Raw genomic sequence first — 25,061 nt, forward strand, 5'->3', positions numbered from 1 at the left:
TGGCAAACCATGCAGTGGTAGGCGTCCCGCATATAAAGTAGAGGAAGATGGGCACGGATGTTAGCTCAGGGCCAGGCTTCCTCAGCAAAAAGAGGAGGATTGGCAGCACGTGTTAGCTCAGGACTAACCTCCCCCCCAAACAAAACAAAACAAAACAAAAAAACACGAGTTTATATTTTGAAATGGTTTTTATAGCTTAGACTTTGTATGTACAGCCTGTCATACTTGTGACAGTTGTTATGACTTTATTTTATATCCAGCAGCCAAGCCTACAATAAAACTTTAAACCATCGGAAAAAAAATGTGGGAGTGTACAACACAAGGACATTATTACCAGAAGGCACGATTCATTGGGAGCCACCTAACAGTCTATCACATTGACCCATTCATTCATTCAGCAACCTCTTATAGAACACCCAGGCCCCTAGGGATATAATAATGATCAGGATAAAATCCTTGGCATCGAGGAGACTACCTCATGCATTTCAGGGGTCTGGGTAGGGAGAAGGTGGCAGGGATCTGCATCCTTAACAAGCGCAATAGGTAATTCTGACACGCCTAATGTTTGAGAACTTCTGCCTTAAGCCTTTATCTACTAATATTCTAACTGGATTACTTGACTATAAGCAGAGAACTAAGATTTGGGAGAAAAGGGCACTAACAAGTCACAAGCCAGATTTCTCTGCTTTCAGTTTTGCCACAGTTTTGTCAAGTCCTAGAAAGATAGAGATTCCAGCATCCCCATAGCCTAGAGGTTCTCAAAGTGTGGTCCCCACCAGCAGTATCAGCATCACCTGAGAACTTATTAGAAATGCAAATCCTCAGACCTCATCTACTAAACCAGAAATTCTGGGGTGGGGGCCTGGCAACCGGGGTTTTAACAAGTCCTCTAGGTGGTTCTGATGTAGGTAAAGTTTGAGAATCACTATGATGAGGATTTTTAGGCTGCTTAATTTTAAAACGGTTTATGATGAGGATTTTTAGGCTGGTTACTTTTAAAACTACAGATGAGAAGCAGGCTCCAAGGAGTGGAATTTGCTTGTCCCTTTGTTGGGAAAGATTTACATTTCTAAGGGAAACCTCTATCTGTGAAGATGCCTCCCTCTCTGTGCAAGGAAGAAGGGGGATGGCCTTATCTCTAGAAACTCAATGCCAGAGGCAAGAACTTAAGTTGGTTACTGTCTGGCAACCTAATGTAACTGACCCCGCCCCCCCCCCCCCAAATCCTCCTTTGTCTTTAGCTGAGGGTAATATTCAAGCGGTGACTTCTGCCATTTACTCAATCCGGTTTGATTCTTATCTAAAAGTTGTGGGACCGCCAAATGGCCGGACCCTATGGGCACTGATACCATTTTAACTTTTTTACATATTCCTTTGTCTTGTAAAGAGATAACTCACATACCTATGCCTTAAATTTAGCCTTACTCTCCACCCAACTTTGCAGCAGAAGCAGCAGCAGCAACATGCCGGCAGCAGCTCTGCCTGCCCATGGGTCCTGTCCCCATGCCAGCGGTGGCAGCAGCAGCTCCCCATGCCAGCAGCATCTCTGACTGCCCGTGGGCCCTGTCCCCACGCAGCAGCCTGACTGCCCATGGGTCCTGTCCCCATGGTGGCAGCAGAAGCTCTGACTGCCCATGGGTCCTGTCCCCATGCTATTCTATTCTCTAAATAAAAGAGCACTACTGCCAGATCTTAAGAGTCTAAGAAATCTTTCTTTTGACTCCTTGGCTCACCGACCCGGCATCAGCTATATCTGTTACAAGTGCCACACTACATAAGGTGATACATAATTTTAGGTGGTTACACTTAGATTATTAACACATATGAGTGGATTCTCCAGGTTGCATGGGGAGGGGGGAAGGCTCCCCGTTTGGCTATTTTTATCAAGTATACTTAAATTCTTAATCTGTCTTTAACTCCCTCTGCTACTTTACGCAAATCACTACGTTTGTCTGCCTAAATCATCCCAGTCCTGTAAAATAAAGTGCTGATGCTATTTATTGTAATCCTTTCCAGCACTAACTTTCCATTGTATGCGTTCTATATGCATATCAATCCATACCCACGCAATCATTAGAATAGCAAGGAGAGATTAAGGAAAGGCTGGTTTTCCACATAGACTAGGCTAGAAACAAATTAGTCAGGCAAATATGAGAAAACCAAGAAGCATTACAGGACAAAAAACGATTTTCTAGGGAAACGTAGCCTTTCCGCTTACATAAATTCTCTGTAAATTAACAGGAAAAACTGGAGGAGGAATAAGGGAAACACCCACAGACTCTCCAAGGGTTGACTTCTTGCTCTACCAGTCAGAAATCATCACAGTGAGCTTTAGATGAGTCAAGCTACTTAAATCATTTGCATGAAGGACTTTGGTCTTTACCTCTGGGTTTCTTTGGTGCAAACAGACTTGTCGGTGAGACTGTGTCTCGCCTTTCAGGAACCATGCTGCTTGTAGAGCGCTTTCACAGGCATTACATCGTTTATGTCTCACATTAACCTGTCCACGTCAGTGACGTTTCCCGTTTTACAAACGAGCAAAAGGAAGCCGTGGAAGGAAACAAGTTACTCAAGGTGAGGAAGATGAAGTGTTGAAGGGCAGGGCCAAGATCAGATCAAGGTCCTCAGCTTTCCAATCTGGTGTTTCCTCCACTGCTTTGCCTTCAAATCTGGGATGAGCAGCAGGGAGATCAGCGTGCACCAGTATCCTACCTTCTTCCTTTTTATCCATTTTCCTTCCTAATTTTCCTCAGCTTCCATTCCCTCAGGCTGCTGTAAAAGGGCACTAGGCTTGATATCAAGAGATGGAAATTCGAGTTCTAGTTCTACCACAGAAGGCTGGCTGGTCGCAGACAAGTCACTTACGAGCTCTGGGCCTCAGGGTATCCCATTGTTATTTCCAACTCTGCCTCAATTACAGTCTGAACAGTGGAATCAGCATATCCGTTGATTGATTTTTACATTTGTATAGATTTGACTTTGCAGACTGTAGCTGAGGCTTAAAGAGATGATAAAGGGCAGGCAAACTGGAGCAATTCCAAAAGGATAAGAGAAAACAGATCTACAAGAGTGCAAGTAAATATTTAGGGTGTGGAGTTGAGGTGGGCTGAGCGGGACTCTTTCCTTTAAAACCTTTCCAGATCTCTATGAGAGAGCTTAGATATGTGTGACTTCTGAAAGCTCAAATAATATCTTGACCTTTCCATTTTGTTTTTGGTGAAAGGAATGAGGATTTGGAATACAGACTGTTGTGGGAACCACAGAATCAATGCATTTTAAGAATCTCTCATGTACATCTAACCCTACTTATTCTGAAACGTCTGAATTCTGATCCCACTATACTGCGAAACAAATAATCTGCTGTCCTGTTGCAATCTGAGTCAAAAATATGCGAAAGTTCGAACGTGATCAGGGATTTTTTTTTTTAATGGATCAGTGTGGCAGGTGTGGTGGCTTTCTTTTACTGCCTGCTAGAGTCAAGGAAATCCTTATCTATATGATTCAATTAACATCTTTCACTGTATTTACAGGCAAATTAGCCTAGATCTTTTACATTTGCCTGTATGCCTGTCTGTGTCTTTTCCTCTTCCAAGAAATTCAGAAATACTGATTATCTGCACTCCAATCCTAAAGCAAACCAGTTTCTTAATAGTTACAAGTCCAGCATCTCCAGAAGCAGGCCTCATCTAGAACACCAGAGTCTGATTTCTGGACAGAGTAAAGGCAAATTTGCTTCCAGAGCAAGTGTGGTAAAACTATAAACACAGAGATGGACAAGTAAGGTGGTGTAGAGTAAGGCAAGAAGGGGAAAAAAAGTAGAAATGATGTTCCAGAATACTGCGAGATTGGGGAAAGGGGTGGAAAGAAATGAAAGAGTGGGAATAGAATACTTCTGAAATTGATAGAGAGCATGGTGGTTTACAAAATCAATTTAGCCATTTTTCAACCAGCAGTTTGAAAAAACGATATGCAATAGGATAAAAAAATACAGAATGCATAGCATGGAAGGATAAGTACTGTTTTGGAAACATTTTTCAATATATGTAAATATATATAAAATGCATTTATATATGTAACTCTAATATGTAAATTATAAATAAATGCACGCGCACACGTGCGCACTTGCCCCGGGTTCTGTTGTAAACTATTTCTCACAGTGGGTCTTGGTCTAAAGTTTGAAAACCCCTGGAACATAGGATCCAAAAAGATCCTGGCAAGATAAATTCCAGGTCAAACGAGAGAGCCCCTTTTCTTTCCTTTGCAGTCCAGAGCAGTTAATGGAGGGAAAGGAAATGGCGTGTGAGGGAGGGGAGACCAGAGTGAGATCTAGGAAGCGCAAGGGCGCATCAGGACAGAGAAGTGCTGGGCGACTTCTGCTGGGATAGTTAATTGGGGGACCAGGGGAGGTTGATTTTGAGAGCTTCCCTTCCATGCTAAACAGAACGAACTTCACATTCCTTGTCCCAGAAAAGCCTACAAAGGCGAGGGATTCGCGTAGCTCCTGGAAGTGACAAGACACAGGGTCAGTCCCTGTAGAGGGGAGGATTATCGTGAGCGAGGAGCGGGCAAGTGGGCGGGGCGTGGGAAGCGCGGGAAGGCCAGGAGGGGTCGGTCGACTCACGCCGCGCTCTGCATAGCCCACCAGCGGAAAAAGCAGTTGTGCACTTTGGAACCCATCCGCGGGCGGGAGCCCCAGGGCGCGGGTGGGGTTGTGCCCTTTCGGCCGGCCAGCGGCGTTCCCTGCCAACCTGCAGCACCCGCCTCCGCCCCGACCCTGCCGCAAGCTGACCGCGCCGCCGGGTCGCCGGGCCCCACGTGACCTGCAGCGCGGGCCCTTGCCCCCGTGACGTCTCGCCGCCCTCGGGTTGTCGGAACGTTCCGCCTCTTTCCGCGTTAACTGATTGGCTGGCCCGGCAGACAGCGCCCCCCTCCCCCCCGCTACTCCCCCGGAGCCGTGGGGAACGCGGCTGGGGGCGGGGCCTGGGCCGGAGGGGCGGGGTGAGAAGGCTCGGCGCCCGTAAAGGGGCCGCCGGAGCGCGGCCGAACGTTCTGCCGGGCAGCGCCGCCTTGCCCTACCGACTCGCCGCTACCCCTCCCCTGCGCGCCGCCGTCACCCGGGAAACGGGCCGCGATTGCTCGCCGACCCGGAGCTGGTTTCATGGCAGCCACGAAGAAAGCAGTTTTGGGGCCGCTGGTGGGGGCGGTGGACCAGGGCACCAGCTCGACGCGCTTTTTGGTGAGCCGGGGGTGACATTTGAGGAGGAGCTGAGCTGGGGCGGGAGCCCGGGGACGCCGGCGCTGGGTATCGCGTCCCCATCTCGCGCCTCCCCCGGCCCCGGGCCCCTGCCGTCAGGCAAGGGAAGGGAGGCCAAGATCCCCGGAGCGAAACGGGACCTGCCACGCTGGAGCCGCCCCGCCCAGGCCTGGGGTACCTCGGCCTCTCGCGACCCCCGGAGGCCGAGCTGAGTAGCCCCGGCCTTAGCGGTGGAGCCGGGTCACCTACTAATGGGAGGACTCCTCCTCCAAAGGGAGCTAGGACTCGCCGAGCATCTGTGCAGAGCGGCCTGCCTGCAGCCGGGGACAGGTGGCCACATTGACCGCTGCTGCGGTCTTCCCCGGGAGCATTTGGCCTGCGGGGCGCAGGACGTCCTTGGATGGGGGGAAAGCTGTGTCACGGCTGTGGTAGCCTAACACTGCGTCCTTTGGAGCAGTAGAACGAATATAGTATTAGCGTAATGATGCGTTGTCATCTTCTCCCGTAGAAATTGCGGAAGGTAGAATGCTAAGGAAGGGGGCCGGGGGTGGCAGGACACAGTAGGAAAAAGTCACACTACACTGCTTTTACCAGAATCTTTATTTAATTTTGAAGACTCGCAAATTTCAGTTCTGATGCTTTGCCCATTACGAACAGATGATTGTCCTTTCCGCGCTTCACAGCATAAAGGGACAGGGAAATTCTGTTTTCTCTTTTTATTTACCGTATATGACAGCAGAGTTTTACCATAACAGTGCTATTTAAGTGGCTCTGCTTGTTAATTTGTTTTGTGCAATTACGAAACTTGCGCTTAACGGTGATCTAGTACTGAGTTCAGTAAGATAATTTAAAAGTCATTCAAATAAACGCTAGTTGGTCAAGAGCCCGTGCTTTCAGTGGACGGTTGACTAAGCTGGCAAGTTGCTGTAAATATTTATTGATTATTTAGCTCCATTCTCACTGCTTTACCTCAAATCGTTTTTTCGTGCATTATTTAGTATGTGTATGTATACGTCATATGTACAGTATATATATATTTTCAAAGTTCTGTTTAGCTGACCACTTGACTAAAACCTGCATTTGTGTCTTCATTTTGATACTCGTCTCTCTTGTCTAACATGGAAAGCTTTCAGTCCAATTGTAGTTTGAATCTTCTTTAACGACTTACCCTGGTTTGAGCCGCCAAGACACGGTTCTTCCATCTCTTACATTGTTTACCTTTTGATCACCCAGGGCAGGTATCACTTTGTCTTATTTTCATAAATGTTTATAAAGTAATCCTGAATCATAAGGAAGAAAGTCTGCCTAACTGGATTTGATCACCACATAAAATACATAATCATCATTGTGTATTTAAAATTAAGAAAGACCATTAAGTCGTGTGTGCTGACTAACTGTGGGTTGATTTTTGAAGGCATATCCAAGAATGGCCCACACAAATGCTTGCAGGGGCCCGGGCAGGCAGGGGGAGGGGGTCACACTGGAGAGCAGACCCAGGCCAAGGGAACAGCCTATAGCTGCCAAGCAGGACACAAGCCTGGTGTTGCCAGATCTTCAAATTCTTTAAGAAAAACTGGTAGTCTAGAGTCTTCAGTGAAATCTTCCTTTTTTTTTTTTTTTTTTTTGGTGAGGAAGTTTGTCCCTGAGCCAACATCTGTTGCCAGTCTTCTTTTTGCGTGAGGAAGATTGTCCCTGAGCTAACATCTGTGCCAGTCTTCCTCTGCTTTACATATGGGATGCTGCCACAGCATGGCTTGATGTGCAGTGTGTAGGTCCATGCCCAGGATCTGAACTCGCAACTCCATGAAACCCAGGCCACCAAAGCAGAGCTCAACCACTCAACCACAATGCCACCCAGCCAGCCCCGAAATCTTCCTATTCTTGAATGTTGGCAACTAGTTCATAGTTTGTCGTTGTGGGCGACAAACCAAACGTGGTGATTGTTGCCAAGTTGATACAGCCTTTGCCCTCTAGAAAGTGGGTAAAATATTTCATAACTTTGTAGTCTGCCTTTTTAGGAGCCAGCCTTACTGTGCTTGTCTTCCTTTCAACTCTTCACTGTTGCTGTCCGTATAGCCCAGCAATCTTCTTTATCTACTGCAGGTTGTTCCTGGTCCCTCAGTTTCTGTTGTCAAGAGGCAGCTTTCTGCATTGATGCGGAAGGAATAAATCAACTTCATATTATCACAATCAGTTGTTCAGTGTGTGACGTGAACAACATGAGCCTTCAAAATTTGGGTTCTGTTTACTGGGCTCTGTATGACACGTTCTCAATGAGTAAGCTAAGATGCAGATTCAGAAGACCCCCATCCTGCTTATTGAAGGACATATAAAAGTTGATCAATAATGTTTTCTGCTCTTTGAGAAACAACTGTGAAAGAATGCTTCAAGGGTAGAGAAAAAGACTTAGCCATCCTGTGGGAAGTAGAGGAGAACTTGGGAAAGGTTTAGCAAGGTATTTTTTCCTTTGATCATAAGGAAAGAGATTGCTAAACCACTCCCTCCAAAAGGCAGATAATAGATGTGGTGAATAAGTGTTTCAATCACAAGGTGATTCCCAGGAGTTGTTCCAGGCGTATTGTTCCATGTTGTAATTATGACTCAAAAAATAGTTGCTTACCTTCTCAGGAAAGAATACAGTGGAGAAGAACTCTCATAAGGAAGCTTACAAAGTTAAAGGTATTTAAATAATTTCCTGACGATTATTCGTCAAGTTTGCATGTCGAATTCAGCTTTCACAAGACCAATAACCTCTCCAAGCTTTCTTCTTCCTTTTCTATGCTAATAATATTAGCTTTCTCCCATAAAGGACACAAGATTTCTTTATTTGTGCTCTTTCATCCAAGGGGAATGCCTCCTCCCCTGTGCCACTTTGCTTCTTGAAATTCTTATCTACCTTCCATAAGGGCTCAACTACAGTCTCAGTAGAAGTCTTCCTCAAATTCTTAGAATTTCTCCCCCTTCCTGTAGCACTTTTCTTATGTCTCTATGAATAGCTCTTATCACCTACTTTGTATTATATGCCTGCTGTACTTGAGAGCAGGGACCTCCTTTTAAGCCTTATTCATCTTTTTATTCCTTAAAACATCTTGGTCAACACGACAAATGAACACGTGTCTGTGGGGAGCACTTTACAAATGTTTATTGAATAGATGATCATTTTTCTTTAATAGGTCAACAGATTTTTAATTCTGGTTCTCTTTTTCACCTTGTGAAAAAATCTCATAACTTTCTGACTTGGATATGTTTGATTACTTAATTTCTGCTATTTTAGTAGTAGACCTGCCATTTTAGGGGATCTATTCCTTTCTTCCTGCAGTTGTCGAAGAATTAATCTTGGGACCCTATGCATATGCTTTGTGCTAAAGGAAAATTTCCAGCTTGTGTGATGGGAAAGCGAACTGGGGTTGGCACATGGTTACTCAGATTGCAGAGTGGGAACTTCCTGGAAAGAGAATTAGTCTAACAGGTTTCAAGGAGGGGCCGTTTCTTTTTTTTTTTTTTCTTTTTCTTTTTTTTTCTTTTTTTTTTTCTTTTTTATTTTTTTATTTTTTTATTTTTTTTTATTAATGTTATGATAGATTACAACCTTTTGAGATTTCAGTTGTACATTTTTGTTAGTCATATTGTGGGTACACCACTTCCCCCTCCGTGCCCTCCCCCCACCCCCCCTTTTCCCTGGTAACCACCGTTCAGATCTCCTTCTCAATATACTAATTTCCACCTATGAGTGGAGTCATATAGAGTTCGTCTTTCTCTGACTGACTTATTTCGCTTAACATAATGGAGGGGCCGTTTCTTTATAAGACGAAAGTTTCAGCTTAAACAGTCAACTTCCTTCTTGAGTTTGGTAACTTTGTTTTTTCCCCATTAAGTTGAATGCTCAAAAGAAAACCAAAGGCTTAGAATGTGTTGTCGCTTGACATGTGTCAGGTACCGTGTTGAGGACTTTTCCAGAATTATCTCATTTAATCCTCATAACAACTATGATGTAGGCAGTATTAGTAAGCTCCTTTGCACAGCTGATTAGACTGTGCTGAGGATGGTGGCCAAGGTCGCACAGTAACTGGTGGAGCTAGGACTCAAGTCCGGGGCTGGCACCCTCAGAAGCCTGTCCTGACTCCTGCCTTAGGCTCCTGGCTCCCTGGAGTACTGTGAAGGGAAGATGAGAGGCTGGAGAAGGCCATTTACTCACCTCTCACTCCAGTGTCACTTCTGATTATAGTCACAGATGAATCTTCACCAAGAAAAGCATACTTATACATTGGTTTCACAGTCTGTAAAAAATGTTGCCTTGGAATAAGTGATGCTGGTTTTGATGATCTTGTAATTCGGATTCAGCAAGTCCAGGGCAGGGCGCAGGTGTAGTCACCGTGGATAATGGTTGCGTAACCATTTTGTTCCAATAGCTAGTGTCTATGAAGAATGACTAGAATTGTAGTTCCGTGCTTATTTTGGCAGGAAACATTGCCCTGGCCCCAGTTGTCTCATCCTACTTAGAGATCTCGTAAGGCTTAGGGACGAATTTCCGCTTGCTTTGTTTCATTTATTTATTCGACACATATTTATTAAGTACCCATTAGGGGCCAGGGACTAATGAACAGCAAATTTGGTAAAACTAATTTGGCTCATAGCTGGAATGGGGCCACTCTTGTAATAACTATAGTTGTGATTCTTTTGTGTATTTTTTTTTTTCCCCACAAAGTTGGTTTGTTTTCTTGCCCATCACATTACGCAAATGGCAAGGACACATTCTCATCAGAGAGCTGTCACCCTCTCGTCCTCTTGTCTGTCACAACCCTAAGAGTTAAGAGCTTTCAATTTTGAGCTCCTTGAGGGGCAGAATGATGTCTTTTCTTTTCTTTTCCCTCCCCAAAGCCTAACACAGCATGTGGCATGTGGCAGGTGCTTATTATATGGATAGACATCAGCAGAATAGACATCGGCCTACAGAGATGAGATGTGTTGACTAGGATCAAAAGACTAGGAAGGTACACCTTGTGGGGTCTTGGAAAAAGTCGAATTCAGCATTAGATATATGTATATTAGCTGTATTAGATATATGTATATGCTATTTAATACAATTTCACTTTTAAGAAAAATATAATGCCATTTGCTAAGTTTTCTTCTGTGGCTTTTTGGAAGACACCATGACGCCTTTTGTGGTCAAGTTTGCGATGTAACATATTTAGCTAGTATTTTTATTTTAGGTCATTCAGATTGATATAGTATCATAGTGTTCTAGAGCGGGAGTTCACATTCCTGAAAAATGTCTTATCACATAGTACAGTATGGCATAAAAGAATAGGCTGGAGGGGAAATCACGTGGGGAGGGGAATGAATGTGCGTGTTTATGATGGAATAGCTGAATTAGTCACAGGAGGAGTGAGGCAAGCCTAACGGACAGTTACTTTGTAAGGACAGCATTTTGTCTCTCCACTGCTCTCCTTCTAAGATGGAGGAGGCATGCGTTGTTGCAGAAAGTCCTTTTCAAACAATTTTTTATAAAAATGATTTTCCCGGCTTCTTCCGTTTTCTAACTATCCCCCTCCTCCAAATCTGGAATTGAGTCATGATTTAAGCATAGTGGTGAATATAGAGCTGGTGACTTTTTTTTTTTTAAGATTTTATTTTTCCTTTTTCTCCCCAAAGACCCCCAGTACATAGTTGTATATTTTTACTTGTGGGTCCTTCTAGTTGTGGCATGTGGGATGCCACCTCAGCCTGGCTTGGATGAGCGGTGCCATGTCCGCGCCCAGGATTCGAACCGGCGAAACCCCAGGCCTCCGAAGCGGAGCGCGCGAACTTAACCACTCGGCCACGGGGCCGGCCCTTAGAACTGGTGACTTTTAATTCTACCACTTATAGGTAATGGTAGTAGTAGCTGCCGTAAGAATAAGACCAAGAAGCAGCAACGGCAGGAGTAGCAACAGCAGTAGTGGTAACATATTCTGAGCGTGTGCCATATGCCTGTGCTGTGCTAAATTCTCTTCCTGCATGAACTTGTTTCTTCAGTTTTTAATTGCCCTCCCCCCACAACAAAATCTGGAACTGAGATGTGATTTGGGCTTAGAGATGAATATAGAACTGGTGGTTTTGAATCCTAATTCTATCACCTATCAGTAGTGCTGGTGCTGGTAGTAATAGTAATAATAGTAATAAAAATAATAGCAGTCGTAGCAACAACAGTAATGGTAACATCTTCTGGATGCATACTGTGTGCCTGCCCTGTGCAAAGTACTGTCCATAAATTATTTTATTTAATCCCTTTGCAGATGGAAAAGTCGAGGCTCAGAAAAGTTAAAGTCAGACAGCTGACACGGGCAGAGCTGGGGCTTGATCCCCACCCTGCTCTGTGTGCCTCCCAGGCCTGTGCTCTTTGCCTCCATGTTACACCAAGTGTGAAGTTCTCATCTGCCTTTCTGGCCCGCACCAAATTCTGAGAACACATCTCTTTCTTTTTTTATTGAAGTATAATTGACATATAACATTGTGTAAATTGAGGTGGACAACGTGTTGATTTCATGCATTTGTGTACTGCAATAAGATGACCACTGTAGCGTTAGCTAACATCTCTATCATGTCACACAAGTATTTCTTTTTTGTGGGGGGAACAATTAAAATCTAGTCTCTTAGCAACTTTGAAGTTTATAATACAGTATTATTGACTGTAATCTCTATGCTGTGCATTAGATCTCCAGGACTTATTTATCTACTAGTTCCAAGTTTGTACCCTTAGTGGATCTCTTTCTTTAAGCTTATGACCTAAACTATAAGCAACTGATTGCTGGGCATCTGCACTTACGTGTCCGAGTAACACCTCAAACGCACATTATCTAAAACGAAATTTGCAATCTCCTTACCTCTTTCTGTACCCCAACTACTGTTCCTACCCTATCCTTTGTCTTGTAAACACTGCCTACCCTAACCTATAGCCCGTCATCCTTGAGTGTTCCTCCTTTTTCTCACTCCTCCCCATCCAAACCCTTGATGAGTCGAATTGCTTATATCTCCTAGATTAAATCCCTCTCCGCACACGCACTTCACACCTTTCAGTCCCCACCACTGCCGCCCCCGGAGTGGAGCCCTCCAGGTATCTCACCTGGATCACTGCAGACACGTGGCAGCTGCTCTCCCTGCCTCAGCCCAGCCTCCCCCACCCATTCCTGGTCCCACATGGACTCCCTGCTATTTAACCTGAAGTCAGTCTAGAAGTTCTCTTCTGCGAGTCCTTCTCTGACCTCCACAAGTCTGGGTTGGGTGTCCTTTCTCCTCTTCATAGCACTGGCAGCCCGATGTTATACAACTTCTTTGTATTTGCTGCCACTTAATGGATGATGACAAGATCATAATTAGTGTTAGTAGAATCTTGTACTGGAAAAGCACTGAATTGGTATTTAGAGTACCTAGCGTTTAGCCCTGTTTGTCAGCGTTATCTAATCTCTTGGAGTAATGCTCTGTAAATATGAGCATTACATTCAGTCCATGGGTTTCAGTTTGTGTTGTCCTTTGTTTTTTTCCTTGGGACTCCTTGTTAAGCTTTTGACTGGAAGGGTTTAAATCTGGAAGCTGAAGTCAATAAAATGTGAAATCTAAGGTGGGTGTGGTCCAGAGGCTCAGCTGGAGCTCCCTGACCCTCCTTCCCAGCTTCTGAAGGGCCACAGAAATGCAGGGAGCACATTTTGAAAACACTGGCCCAGAGCATCTCTAGGATCTCTTCTAGCTCCCATAGATTCATTGTATCTTAAAACATTCCTTTTAATTAATTTTCTTTTTTCTTTTTTTTTTTAAGATTGGCACCTGAGCTAACAACTGTTGCCAATCTTCTTTTTTTTTTCTTTCTGCTTTTTCTCCCCAAATCCCCCCAGTACATAGTTGTATACCTTAGTTATGGGTCCTTCTAGTTGTGGCATGTGGGGTGCCACCTCAACGTGGCCTGATGAGTGGTGCCATGTCCGCGTCCAGGATCCGAACCAGCAAAACCCTGGGCCGCCACAGCGGAGTGCGCAAACTTAACCACTTGGCCGCCGGGCCGGCCCCTAGTTAACTTTCTTAAAGAGAGTCTTCTCTTCTGTGCCGTTGTGCATCCAAAGTTTTATCTGTTCAATTTGGTGAATTTCAAACTTGAAAAGGGAGAAAAAGATACTGAATATCTGTAATTCTAAGGTGTTTCTCTGTTGCCATCTAATGATTTTTTCTCTTTTTTTTGAGGAAGATTAGCCCTGAGCTAACTGCCGCCAATCGTCCTCTTTTTGCTGAGGAAGACTGGCCCAGAGCTAACATTCATGCCCATCTTCCTCTACTTTATATATGGGATGCCTGCCACAGCATGGCTTTCCCAGCGGTGCTGTGTCCGCACCCGGGATCCAAACCAGCGAACCCTAGGCCGCCGAAGGGGAACATGCGAACTTAACTGCTTGGCAATGGCTTTTGAAATCTACTTGAAAAGAACAGACTAGCATTCTTGCTACTGGGCAATGTGTTCCCATATGGAATTAGTTAACCTCCAGCCATACTGTCTTGTGGAAACATCTTTAGCCTTCTTTGTATACTTATGCATCTGCAGACAAGTGGTTGGCTAGGAGGTTTCATTATGATTCTTCACACAAACCTAGATATATGAGAAAAAGAGTACTCTAGAACTTCACTATCCAATATGACAGCCACTAGCCACATGTAGCTGTTGATCACTTTAAATGTGATTAGTACGAATTGAGGTGGACCATCGGTGTAAAATATATACCCGATTTCAAAGACTTAGTACTAAGAAAATGTAAAAGATTTCATTAGTAATTTTTATATTGATCACTGGTTGAAATGATAATTTTTTAGATATATTGGTTTAAATAAAATGTATTATTAAAATTAATATCACCTGTTTCTTTTTATTGTGTTTTATGAGAAAACTTAAAATTACATATCTGGCTTGCATTTGTGATTTCCATTATATTTTTATTGGATAGTGCCGCACTAAGAAAGTTTTGCAGATTCTAAAAATATTAAATGTAAAAAGTGTCCCACAAACCTGGGAGTGGTGCACAGGGTCAAATTCTAAACACTGAAAGGTGATGTCCATTTTCTCCTCAGATTCAGAGCTCTAAAGAAGTAGGGAGGTCCAGGCTCCATCTGGGTATGTCTAAATGCTGTGTGATTAGATGGTGTCATTCTCTAATGTGGCAAATAGAATTTACCAAAATCCTTCCCTTTTCATTGCCTATTCCAAAGGCCTATAAATTCATTTTTAGTGTGAGAGTCCTGACGTTAACAGAGTTAAGGCTAGGAAGTGATGGAAGAAGGATCTCATTCTATTCATAGCCCCATAGGTCTGCTTATTAAGGTTTTTATGAATCCAGCCGGCATAAAGGATCACCTTTTTCCTTCACCCCTAGTCCTTTGGCAATTTGAGAGAAGACCCTGGGAGCAGCAGTTATATGAATGGAAATAATACAACCATAGTTTCCTATTAGAGTTTTTCTGCCGCATAACCATTTCTCATTTAATTTGATAATTTTTCTCCTAATAAGTACTGGATAGACCATATTTTTCTAGACATTGAACATATATTTTTTGAGCATCGACTCTGTCCCAGGCACCATTCTAGGCCCTAGAGATACTTCAGCGAATGAAACAGGACAAATGGGGTGGACATCCTGGAGACATACCCCAGTGCTAAGTTGTAAATTACCAGAATATGACGTGGGATTCTGCCAAGTGCCTTTTATTTGTGATGTGTCAAGTTAACCTTTGGCTCATAAGATATCTTCTCCCCTCAAAAGACTTGAGAATTTGTCTTTTTGCTTTCATTATGTTTCTCACTCCCTCCCGGAAAGGAGGTGTATGTGTGGAGAAGGAGGGGAGCAGTGCCTCACAATGTGTTTTCTCTTGTTACTTTCTCTTTCTTAGTCTGCATTGAGCAGGAAATTTTCTCCCACAGGAAGCCTAGGCATGGAAACACTTTCTTAACTAATTGGACGTTACTTTATTGCTGCAATTACAGTGATTTGGGGAAGTTAATTTTAATTAAAATATGAATCCTTACTCTGAAAGACTAAGTATTTTGGTACTCCAGTATAGGTACTCCCAGGTGAAAAATAATATATATGAAAAAAAGTTGCTAAGTTTTAAAAAAATATTGTTTTAGTAGTATTAAAATTGTGGAGATTCGCACAGCACTTCTTGGTTAGCTTTCATCCGTTGGTTTTAGTGTTTTGTATCAAGGGGCAGGAGTTCATGACAGGTATGTCACAGAGAGCATTGAGCTGAATGCCAGGGTATACTTCCCCTCTGCTGACACGGCTCTTTTTACCTCTTGTCCTTCAAAGGGATTTACACAGGACGCTTCCCCGCCTGGGCATCTATGACTCTTTCTGTCTCCACTTCTAAGGTGGATGCAGGATGGAACCTTACGCCATCATTATCAGCATTTTGCCAGCTCTCTTATTCTTGAAAAGAAATTCATACTATTAGCTGGTTGATATATTAACTTTCCTACATCTTGAGCCATTCTTGTTTTTTTTTTTAAAGAATAAGGAGTTGCCTCTTTAATTTGATCTTCAATGGATTTCTCTTTAAAAAGAAGTTATTATTTCTGAAGCTACCTTAGAACTTTGATGATTCTGTCTGAAGAGAAAGTAGATCGTCTTGTATGGCATTTCATCTAATTGGACTTTTTCTATCAGCGAATAAGAACTTCAGTGGCTGAACAACTTTAAACAACTTTGCTGTCTACCTGCACTTGCACCCTAATGTTGCAATGTGTTTTTCAGGTTTTCAATTCGAAAACAGCCGAACTACTTAGTCATCATCAAGTGGAAATAAAACAAGAGTTTCCAAGAGAAGGGTATGTTTCCTAATTTAATATGTAAAGATACATCATGTTTATTAGTTCATCTCACCCCACCTACCCTGTGGCTTTGTAAACTTGAGCAAACACCCTCTGGAGAAGACTTTTTTTTTTTTTGAGGAAGATTAGCCCTGAGCTGACTGCTGCCAATCCTCCTCTTTTTGCTGAGGGAGACTGGCCCTGAGCTAACATCCGTGTCCATCTTCCTCTACTTTATATGTGGGACGCCTGCCACAGCATGGCATGCTAAGCAGTGCCATGTCTGCACCTGGGATCCAAACCGGTGAACCCCAGGCCGCTGAAGCGGAATGTGCGCACTTAACTGCTGCGCCACTGGGTCAGCCAAGGAAGACTTTTGAGGAATAGGTATTAGTCAAGAAAAAAAGCTAATAACTTGGTAGCTCAGCAAAAACATGTGGGTAATTGATAGCTTAGGAATTCAGGGACGGGAAAGGAAGGGATAATAAAGTAATCAAGCAAAGAAGTATTAGATATCAGAAATTCTCCATTGGCTTTGAAGTCATTTAGTTCTGTCGTCTTCATTGTCAAACTGCTGCCTTGCTGATTTAAGTGTAAGGGTTTGTTTCTTAAAGATAGATGTTTTTAAAAAAGCATTCACACACTATCTAATGCTGAAATCATCCTTTTTGGGTATAATGTTCATGTGTAGTAATTGTGATGAAATATAATGTTAAGTATATTATTTAAAATTTAACGGTGTTTATGATACAAGCACTTTGCAAAACTGTGTGGCAGTTTCTTATAAAATTAACCATACATCTGCAGCGTACAACTCTTAGGAATTTATCCAAGAGAAATGAAAACATATGTCTGTAGAAAGACTTATACATGAATGTTTATAGTAGCTTTATTCATAATAGCTCCAAACTGGAAATAACCCAAATGTCTGTTGTCAGTAGAATGAATAACAATGAAATACTATTCAGCAGTTTTTAAAAAGTGAACTGAGGGCCAGCCCCAGTGGCCTAGTGGTTAAGTTCAGCACACTGCTTCTGCAGCCTGGGTTGAGTTCCCCGGGTGCGGACCTACACCACTTATCTGTCAGTGGCCATGCTGTGGTGGTGGCTCACATACAAAAAGAGGAAGATCGGCAGCAATCTCAGCTCAGGGTGAATCTTCCTCAAGAAGAAAAAAAGTGAACTGATAGACACAACAACATGGATGAGTTTCGTTGATATCATGGAAAGTGAAAAAAGCTGGATGCAAAAGAGCACGTACTACATGGCTCCATTTATCTGAAATTCAGGAAGAGGCTAAACTAATCTAGGATGATAGAAATCAGACAAGTGTTTGCCTGTCACATATGCAGTTAGTTGACTTGAAAGGGGCGTGAAAGAACTTTCTGAGGTGAGGGAAATATTCTGTGTCTTGGCTGGGGTGTTGGTTAGATGGGTGTATACATTTGTTAAAACTCAACAAATTATGCACTTTGGATTTGTGCATTTCACTGTAAAGTTTACTTAATTTAAGAAAGAGAAAAAATTGGTGTCTTACCAAATTTTATCATGTTCTTCCCGTGAGAAATGTGCTCCTGTGTTTTAGAGAATTCCTTTGTTTAATAATAAAAGCTTCTGATATGTTAGCAGCATGAGAATGCCTGTCCGCAGGCCTGATCCCAGTGCAACTTGGAGAAAGGATACCTGGGTCTTGGAAGGACCAAAATTCGAAATATGTGGAAGGAGTTTGGGTCTTTGGAAGAAGAGAATTTAGAGACAGAGCTCAAAGCTGAGAAAAGGGAAGCATTTAGCCAGGCAGGCCTGAGGCAGATGGAGAAGAAAGGCATTTGGAATTCCCTTGCTACTTCCAGATCCTACTGTAGGATTCCTGTAACTTGTGTCATTTCTCCGTCGAGTTTCTTCAAATCACCATTTGTTTCTCCCCCTTGTCATTTGTTATGAGCCTTTCATCCTCCTGACGCCCTGGTACCTTGCCAAAAGCACACTGGGATTGAGTTTGAAAACTTGGATTAAGCACTTGTCTACATGAAATAGTTATTGAACTGAATTTAAATTTTTTCCCTAAATTCTAACAACATGTTTTAGGGGAAAATGGCAAAAGAGAGTAGTATACTTATTTCATTTTTCAAAATTCCTTTTGCTTCATAAGTAAACAACTAAATAAATACAATGAACAAATAAATAAATAAAATATGTGTATATGAGTCTACTTAGAAATAACTAGTGACTAGTGAAACCTGCAGAAAGTTTATCAAAATTCATCAAACCCACAGGATTTAAAGAACTGGGGGACTAATTTCTTATTGGATTTGAAAAAATGATTTTAAAATAGATAGAATGTTTGCTATTTGTGACCTGTTATTACTTGCCTCCTTTCAAATAATTAACTATTGTATGAAGAATAATAAAAATGTAAGGGAAATAGACTTTTCTTTAAATCATTTCTTTAGAATACTGGATATGTTTTGCTTTGTTTAGCTGATTTTAATTTATGTCCCAGCCACACCCTCATAAGTGATCATTTCTAGAGAAATAAATTACAGTTGTATTGCTTTCTTGTGGACTAACCAGATACATTCCTTTGTTCAAAGGTGGGTGGAACAAGACCCTAAGGAAATTCTGCAGTCTGTCTACGAGTGTATAGAGAAAACCTGTGAGAAACTTGGACAGCTCAATATTGATATTTCCAACATAAAAGGTATTTTTAATAGAATATTTTACTCCATGGTGTGATTATCTCGATCATATTCATTCAGCACATAATCGAGTGCCTATGCAGTGGCAGGCATTTCTGCGAGAACTGAGGATACAACAGTAAACAGGAAGATTAAGTCCCTGTTCTAATGAAGCTTTGATTTTGGTGAGAGTAAGACCAACAATAAGAGCGGACAAATACAAGCTAATTTCAGATACTGAGAAGTCCCATGCAGAAACTAAAGCCAAGCGATATGGTAGAGTATGCCTAGAGGGGCTTACTTTAAATTGGATGGCCAAAGAAGGCGTCTCTGAAGAGGTGACACTTTTGCTGAGGTCTCAAAGGCCAAAAGGGGCAGTCAGGCAAATATCTGGGAGAAGAGTGTTTGAGGAAAAGAAGGCAGCACATGCAAAGGTCCTGAGGTGGGAATAAGCTTGGCACATTCCTGGATCAGAAAGGCCAGCATGTCAAAAGTAGTGTAAAAGAGGGATGAGGGTGGGTGAGTAAGGAATTTCAGTAGGAGCTGAAATCGAGGAAGTGGAGAGGGGCTTGTCGGCCATAGTTAGGAGTTTGGATGTTATTCTTAGTATCACAAGGAGCTGTGAGAAGGTTTTAAGCAAGGTGGCAGGAGATGACAGGATCTGACTTGCAGTATAAAGACAACTTCCTGACTGCTGTGTGGAGAGTGGATTATAAAGGCGTAAGTATGGACACAGGGAGACCCGTGTGCGGCTGCTGTGAAAGTCCTGAGAGAGGAGGATGGCTGGACTGACAGAGGTAGTGGTGGAGGTGGGGAGAGAGGGCCAGGACTTGCTGATGGATTGGATGTGAGGGTAGCAGAGAGAGTAGCAGGGTGGAAGGAAGAGATGGGTCAAAGATGGTGCTTGGGAGTTTTGCTGGAGCTCCTGGATAGATACGGATGCCTTTTGCTGAGGAGAGAAAAGACTAGAGTAAGGAACAGCTGGGGGTTTGCGGGGGTGGGGGGGAGGTTGTTTGAAATCAAAACACTCTATTTGTAAAATCTCCCTGAAATAATTGAGAGTGTTGGATTATTACAGATCTCTCTGTTAATTCCTAGTAATTTTAATAGAATGTCTACCTAAGTTTGGCTTTGCATCATTCATAGGAGAAAAAAAATATCCATCCAAAATGGATACGCTAGTGTAAAGAGTGGAAACATAATGCGGTAATCGCCATTTCTTTATAGTTTAAATTTTTCAAGTTCATCATTCAAGGGTTATTTTTTTCTTCTATAGGTACTTTGACTCTAGATAGGGGGAACCATCAATTGGTGGTGATGGTGCCTTGAAATTCATGTCATCTTGGCTCTGAGTCTTACCAGCATTCCTGAGTTGAAACTTTGGGTTTTTTTTCCAGACTTTCCCCTATTCGTATGGATAAAACTCACTTAAAAGAAGACTAAACATAACCAAAACCATTCATCCAACAAACCCATAGAGTGCCTACCATGTGCTAGATGTGCTACGGATACATACAGTGGAGCACAAGGAGGGTTGTGCAGCTAACGGTCAAGTGGGGCAAATAGATGTTAATCCAGTGATCACAATAATTGCAAATTAATGGAAAATTGCAACAATAATATAGTTATTTCTGTTGTTGCCGATTTTTAAAAGAAAGAAACACCCACGTATGATTTGATATTTGGTTAACAATTTCCTAATATCCTACGCTTGTTTTATCCCTCCATTTGGTGGAAGTGCTTCAAACTTCTTTTAGAGTTGCATTCACCAAGATTTAGATGAATCGTGCACCCAAGTGATTGTCAGTTGTTTCCTTGAATTGTTCTCCCAGCTTTCACAGTCTAAACAGAGGAAATATATGAGGCATTCAGTATCACACTCTGTTGTCAAAATGCCCATTACCAAAGGCGTGAATAATCTAGCTTCCTGAAAGCCGTGTTCAGGATGTAGATTCCAGGATGATTGACCATGATTTTGACATCATTTTACCTCCCTTACAGGTGAGGTAGGCTGCGATGTGTTGGCCTTCTGGACCCACTTGGGTGCCATTCGTTTTCCTCTTGTTTTTGTGGTGTATGTGAAGGTGACACACAACTCCTGCCCAAGTGACTTGTCTTCCAGTTGTGCTAAGTGGTCTGTAGGAATACTGAACACGCAGCTCTCTGTTCTGCACCTCTCCATGTCTGGCCAGTGTGAAACCCATACCTGAGCCAAAGTGACCCAGCACTTCCTTCTCAACAACCACCAGCCTATGGCCAAGGAAGAGAACGTTCCACAAGCCCCTCCATACCAGGCCAGTTGTACTAAATATTTTTTCCCAGATAATTTATTGAATTGGCACTGCCAAGGGCCAAGCTTTTGCTTGCCTATATGGAACTCTGTGTAGATCACAGAATGCTAACGCTGTAAAGGATCTTCTGTCACCTAGACCCAGCTGCAAATGAGGGAAAGGGACTTCTTGGAGGTTGTAAAGCTCTTTAGTGGTGGATAACGTTAAAGCACAGCCCCCCTGTCTCCTGGGCCAGTGCTCTTTTTCCTGAGCCCCACGGATGATAACCTCACAAACCACTTCAGTTTTTAGTTCCAGTGTGGCAAGTCAATGGGCTTTCCAGCCGAAGAGCAGTTCATTTATAGTCTTACCTGAGAATCATTAAGAGTTCATCATATCTGGTTGTATTTCTTTTGCAAATTCCAGTTTTATTGGTTTAGTTGTCCTCATCTTCAGAAAGTTTGTTGATCTCAGGTTCCTATGAACAATTCCTCCAGAAGTAAAACTCACTCTCCAGCTGAACGGCACACGTGAGCCCGACAAGTATATAGGCTGCTGCTTTCCTTCTTGATTTAGAGAGTTGGGCAGCTGTTTGCCTGTCACTGGACGGAAGAACTACAAAGTAGAAAGAAATACATTATTCATTTTATTTTAAGAACGAGCACATATTTATGCTAATCAAAAGCCTATACTGTTATCTATGAGAAAATGATGCCAGATTAAAAGTAAAGTAAACTGAAATTTACATTATGTTGATATATTCTTAACTTAGAATTTTCACATCTAAAGTAGTGTTCCTAACCCTCATTAAGCCCATATGGTGTGATTAAATTACAGTAGTATTTGAATTGGAATCACTGATCTGGACTATTCTGCGTACTTAATTATTCTTCTTCAGAAAAAAAAAAGAATGACCATACCATGTACTTTCATCCTCTCTCATGTGATTCAAGCAAAACACAACATAAACTGTTTCAAAGCTGAGAGCGTAAAATCCTCAGCATTTATGTATCAGAAATAGTTATCTCATGATTAGAGAAAAGGGAACCCCTACATTGATTCCTCCACCGCCTTGCCCTCCCCAACATAGTCACACACACGTCCCTCACTTCTCAGACTCATATTCTCAGGGGCCTTTCAGGGGTCTCAGAAAGGCACCTCATTCTCCGAAATAACTTAGAGCAGTGGCCACATGTCCTTTGCGATTGTTGTAGCTTGCTTCAAGCACACGTCTTCCGGAGACTGTTTTCTTAAAAAGCTTTACACCTCTTCCCACTTTTAGTAGCCCCACAGCCTTCCTCTAGGGCTCTTATTACTGTGCCATGTCTGTTTTTAGTTCTTTTTTCAAAACTGTGTTCCAATTATAAATTATGATTTTATTTTTAAATAAGGATGCATGTCATCTGTAATTCTACCAAGACAACAATAGTAACATCCTAGAGTATTTCGAAAGGCTTTTTTCTAAGTATATTCTAACTAGGATTATAACTTTTCACAGAGAATTCAAAGCAAAATTTAACCAGAGATTTTGAAGGTAGCATTTAACTAGTTAATTTTACTAGTGACACTCAGTGTAAAGAAAAACACCCCCTGAGAAAGAGTATGTAGGTAAAGCATGAACCTGCTAGATACGAGAGTAATACATTAGGTTTTATATATGCCAATGGTTATAGTATCCGTAACTAAAAGACTGCTAGGCCGGGAAATACATACTTTATGCATGTAACTTTCATATACTCCTAAGTGGTAGATGATCTAGGGTGGAGGATTACAAAACTTGACTGTGTTATTCTGACAAAGAAGGAATTAAAATTAGAACTATTAAGAGAGGCACATATGCTGGGATTAGCAGAAAAGTTTTATTTAAAAAACATAGAGGGGGGGCTAACCCAGTGGTGTAGTGGTTGGGTTCTCACGCTCCGCTTTGGTGGTGCAGGGTTCATGGGTTCAGAATGTGTTTATGGCTTTAAGAGAATGCTGAGAAGCTATTTTGCTGGACTTTGATTGTCTGCAAGAAAAGCAATTTTACTTTGCAGGAAGGAATTGAATTAAGAAAGAGGGGAAAGAAGGAGTGGTAGGGCAGAATCTGTGACTAATGAATCAGCTAGAAATAGCTCTAGGTTACATTCTGAAGACAAGTTGGAAAGCCAATAAAGAAAGGTCCCACGAGGGGCATAGAATAGCAACTCAAGGATTGCAGCTAAGGGAGCAGCCAGCCCGTTTATGGAAAATTAATGCGGTGGGGAGAAATAGGAGATTTTAGTAGACTGTGCATGCATGGTGAGCCCACATTGTAAAGTTGGCGCTAAGAGTATCACGTTCACGATACCCAACTTTAGCAACTCATTGCTGAGGACCCACTGAGGTCCCTGGCCTCTGTCATGCCCAGAGTGCTGCTGGGGAATTCCTTTATGTGTCCTGGTTAGCTGAGTCCCATTCTCTGCACCTGTTACTCCACTCTTTCCCCAATAATAATGATGACAATGAATGGCAGCAGAAGGGAACATTAATTGAGTGATCACTGTGTGCCAGGCACTGTTGTAATATGCATTAACTCAGGGATTGCTCATTATAACCCTGTATGGTGGGAACTGTTATTATCTCCATTTTACAGAAGATAAAACTGAGACCCGGCGTCATGCTGCTGGCAAGCAGAGGAATTGGAATTTGAACCCCAGCAGTCCGGCTTCAGAGCCTGCGCTCTATTGAAGAGTACCCCGAACTCATGATCCTACTTTTGCTTGGCCCTGTCTCAGCAGATAACCTTGCATCCTCCTTCACAGGGAACGTTGAGGCTCTGGGACCTTAATTCTTCAACTTCCTGTTCCTGTACTTAATGTCTGGATCTCATGCCCGCTTCGCTCCATCACAAGGGAAGCGATAGCCTTCTGCCCTACTTGAGGCTCCTCCCTTCACCTGGGCATTAATCCCATCCCTTCCTGTCACTACAAGGATCAGGACTGTCCCATTGATTCCCAGCCCCTCTGCCCCGCACATTCTCTTTTCTCTTCCTTCTTTATTCCTACAAACATTTGTCTTCTATTTTTTAAAAAAACACGCCCAAATCTCTTCCTCTTATCCTGTGTCTCTGTTTCCTGGAGTAGAATCTCAGTCATCTTTACCTCTAGAAAGGGTGTTAAATAAAGGAAGGAAATCTGCATTGGATAAAGATTATCTCGAACAAAGTTGCTGCTGGTTCCCCTCCGCTCTGTGTTGGTCAGAACATTCCTATCGTGTTTTATTCTGGGAGTACAGTTTGAGTACTACAGACAGACAGTCGCGTCTTCCTAGGAAAGGTGGTGAAGGGATTTAAAACCGTGCCATATGGAGGTGGGGGCCGCGGAAGGAAATCGGATTATTTAGCCTAGACGGGAAGAGAAGACTTGATGGACCAAACAGCAGCTTCAAGCTCGTGAAAGACTGACGTGTGGAAGAAGGGTCAACCTTATTCTGTGTATCTCCAGAGAATATAGCTGAGACCTACAGGCAGAAGCTAGAAGGAAAAGGAGCTTTTTGGAAACCAAGGCTGTGCAATAGAGATTGGTCTGCCTCGACAGACTTAGTATCTTGTCCCTAGATGTGCTGTCTGAATGGTCACGTGACGAGCGAGTCTAGAAGAGATTTGAGCACCAGATGTGTTGTTGATTATGTAGCCTTTAAAGTCTGTCCTAACCTTAAATTCTGGAAAGACCTCAATCCTTTAGTCCAGTGTGTTCAACCCGAGCTGCACAGTCGAATCACCTGGGGAGTTTTAAGGAAAAATAGAAATGTTCAGATCCCACCCAGGTCAGTTAATTGGAATGTTAGGCCAGGGCCTGGGCAGTGCTATTTTTAAAAGCTCTGCAGTTGATTCTAATGTACAACCAAGTCTGAGAACCCGTGATTTAGCTGAATCAAGCTGAACTGAATAAGATGGTATGCATTAGTATTTTACTTATGGTAACTTACTGTGACTATAGCACTTAGCTGTATGTAGGTCAGTATAATGTAAATGCCATCACATATTGTATTTATGCGTGATTCAAACTCATATGTCTTGTA

The 25,061-nt window shown here is 42.7% G+C and overlaps 1 protein-coding gene across 8 annotated transcripts in view; it reads left to right on the plus strand.

Annotated features, from left to right (window-relative positions):
- The first annotated feature begins 4,940 nt into the window (after positions 1-4,940).
- Positions 4,941-25,061, plus strand: part of GK (glycerol kinase) — a 68,140-nt gene continuing 48,019 nt past the window's right edge. For 3 of the 8 annotated variants that reach the window (XM_070502062.1, XM_070502059.1, XM_070502060.1), the window contains exons 1-3: positions 5,027-5,236; positions 16,021-16,094; positions 18,667-18,773. In XM_070502062.1, the coding sequence (XP_070358163.1) occupies positions 5,159-5,236; positions 16,021-16,094; positions 18,667-18,773 (259 nt within the window). In that variant the 5' untranslated portion in view covers positions 5,027-5,158. Of the gene's footprint in view, positions 5,237-16,020; positions 16,095-18,666; positions 18,774-25,061 lie in introns of all 8 variants that reach the window. The other 5 variants (XM_044763466.2, XM_070502058.1, XM_014843563.3 and 2 more) reach the window with 4 other exon arrangements.

Source organism: Equus asinus, chromosome X, assembly GCF_041296235.1.
Source record: "Equus asinus isolate D_3611 breed Donkey chromosome X, EquAss-T2T_v2, whole genome shotgun sequence".
NCBI lineage: Eukaryota > Metazoa > Chordata > Mammalia > Perissodactyla > Equidae > Equus > Equus asinus.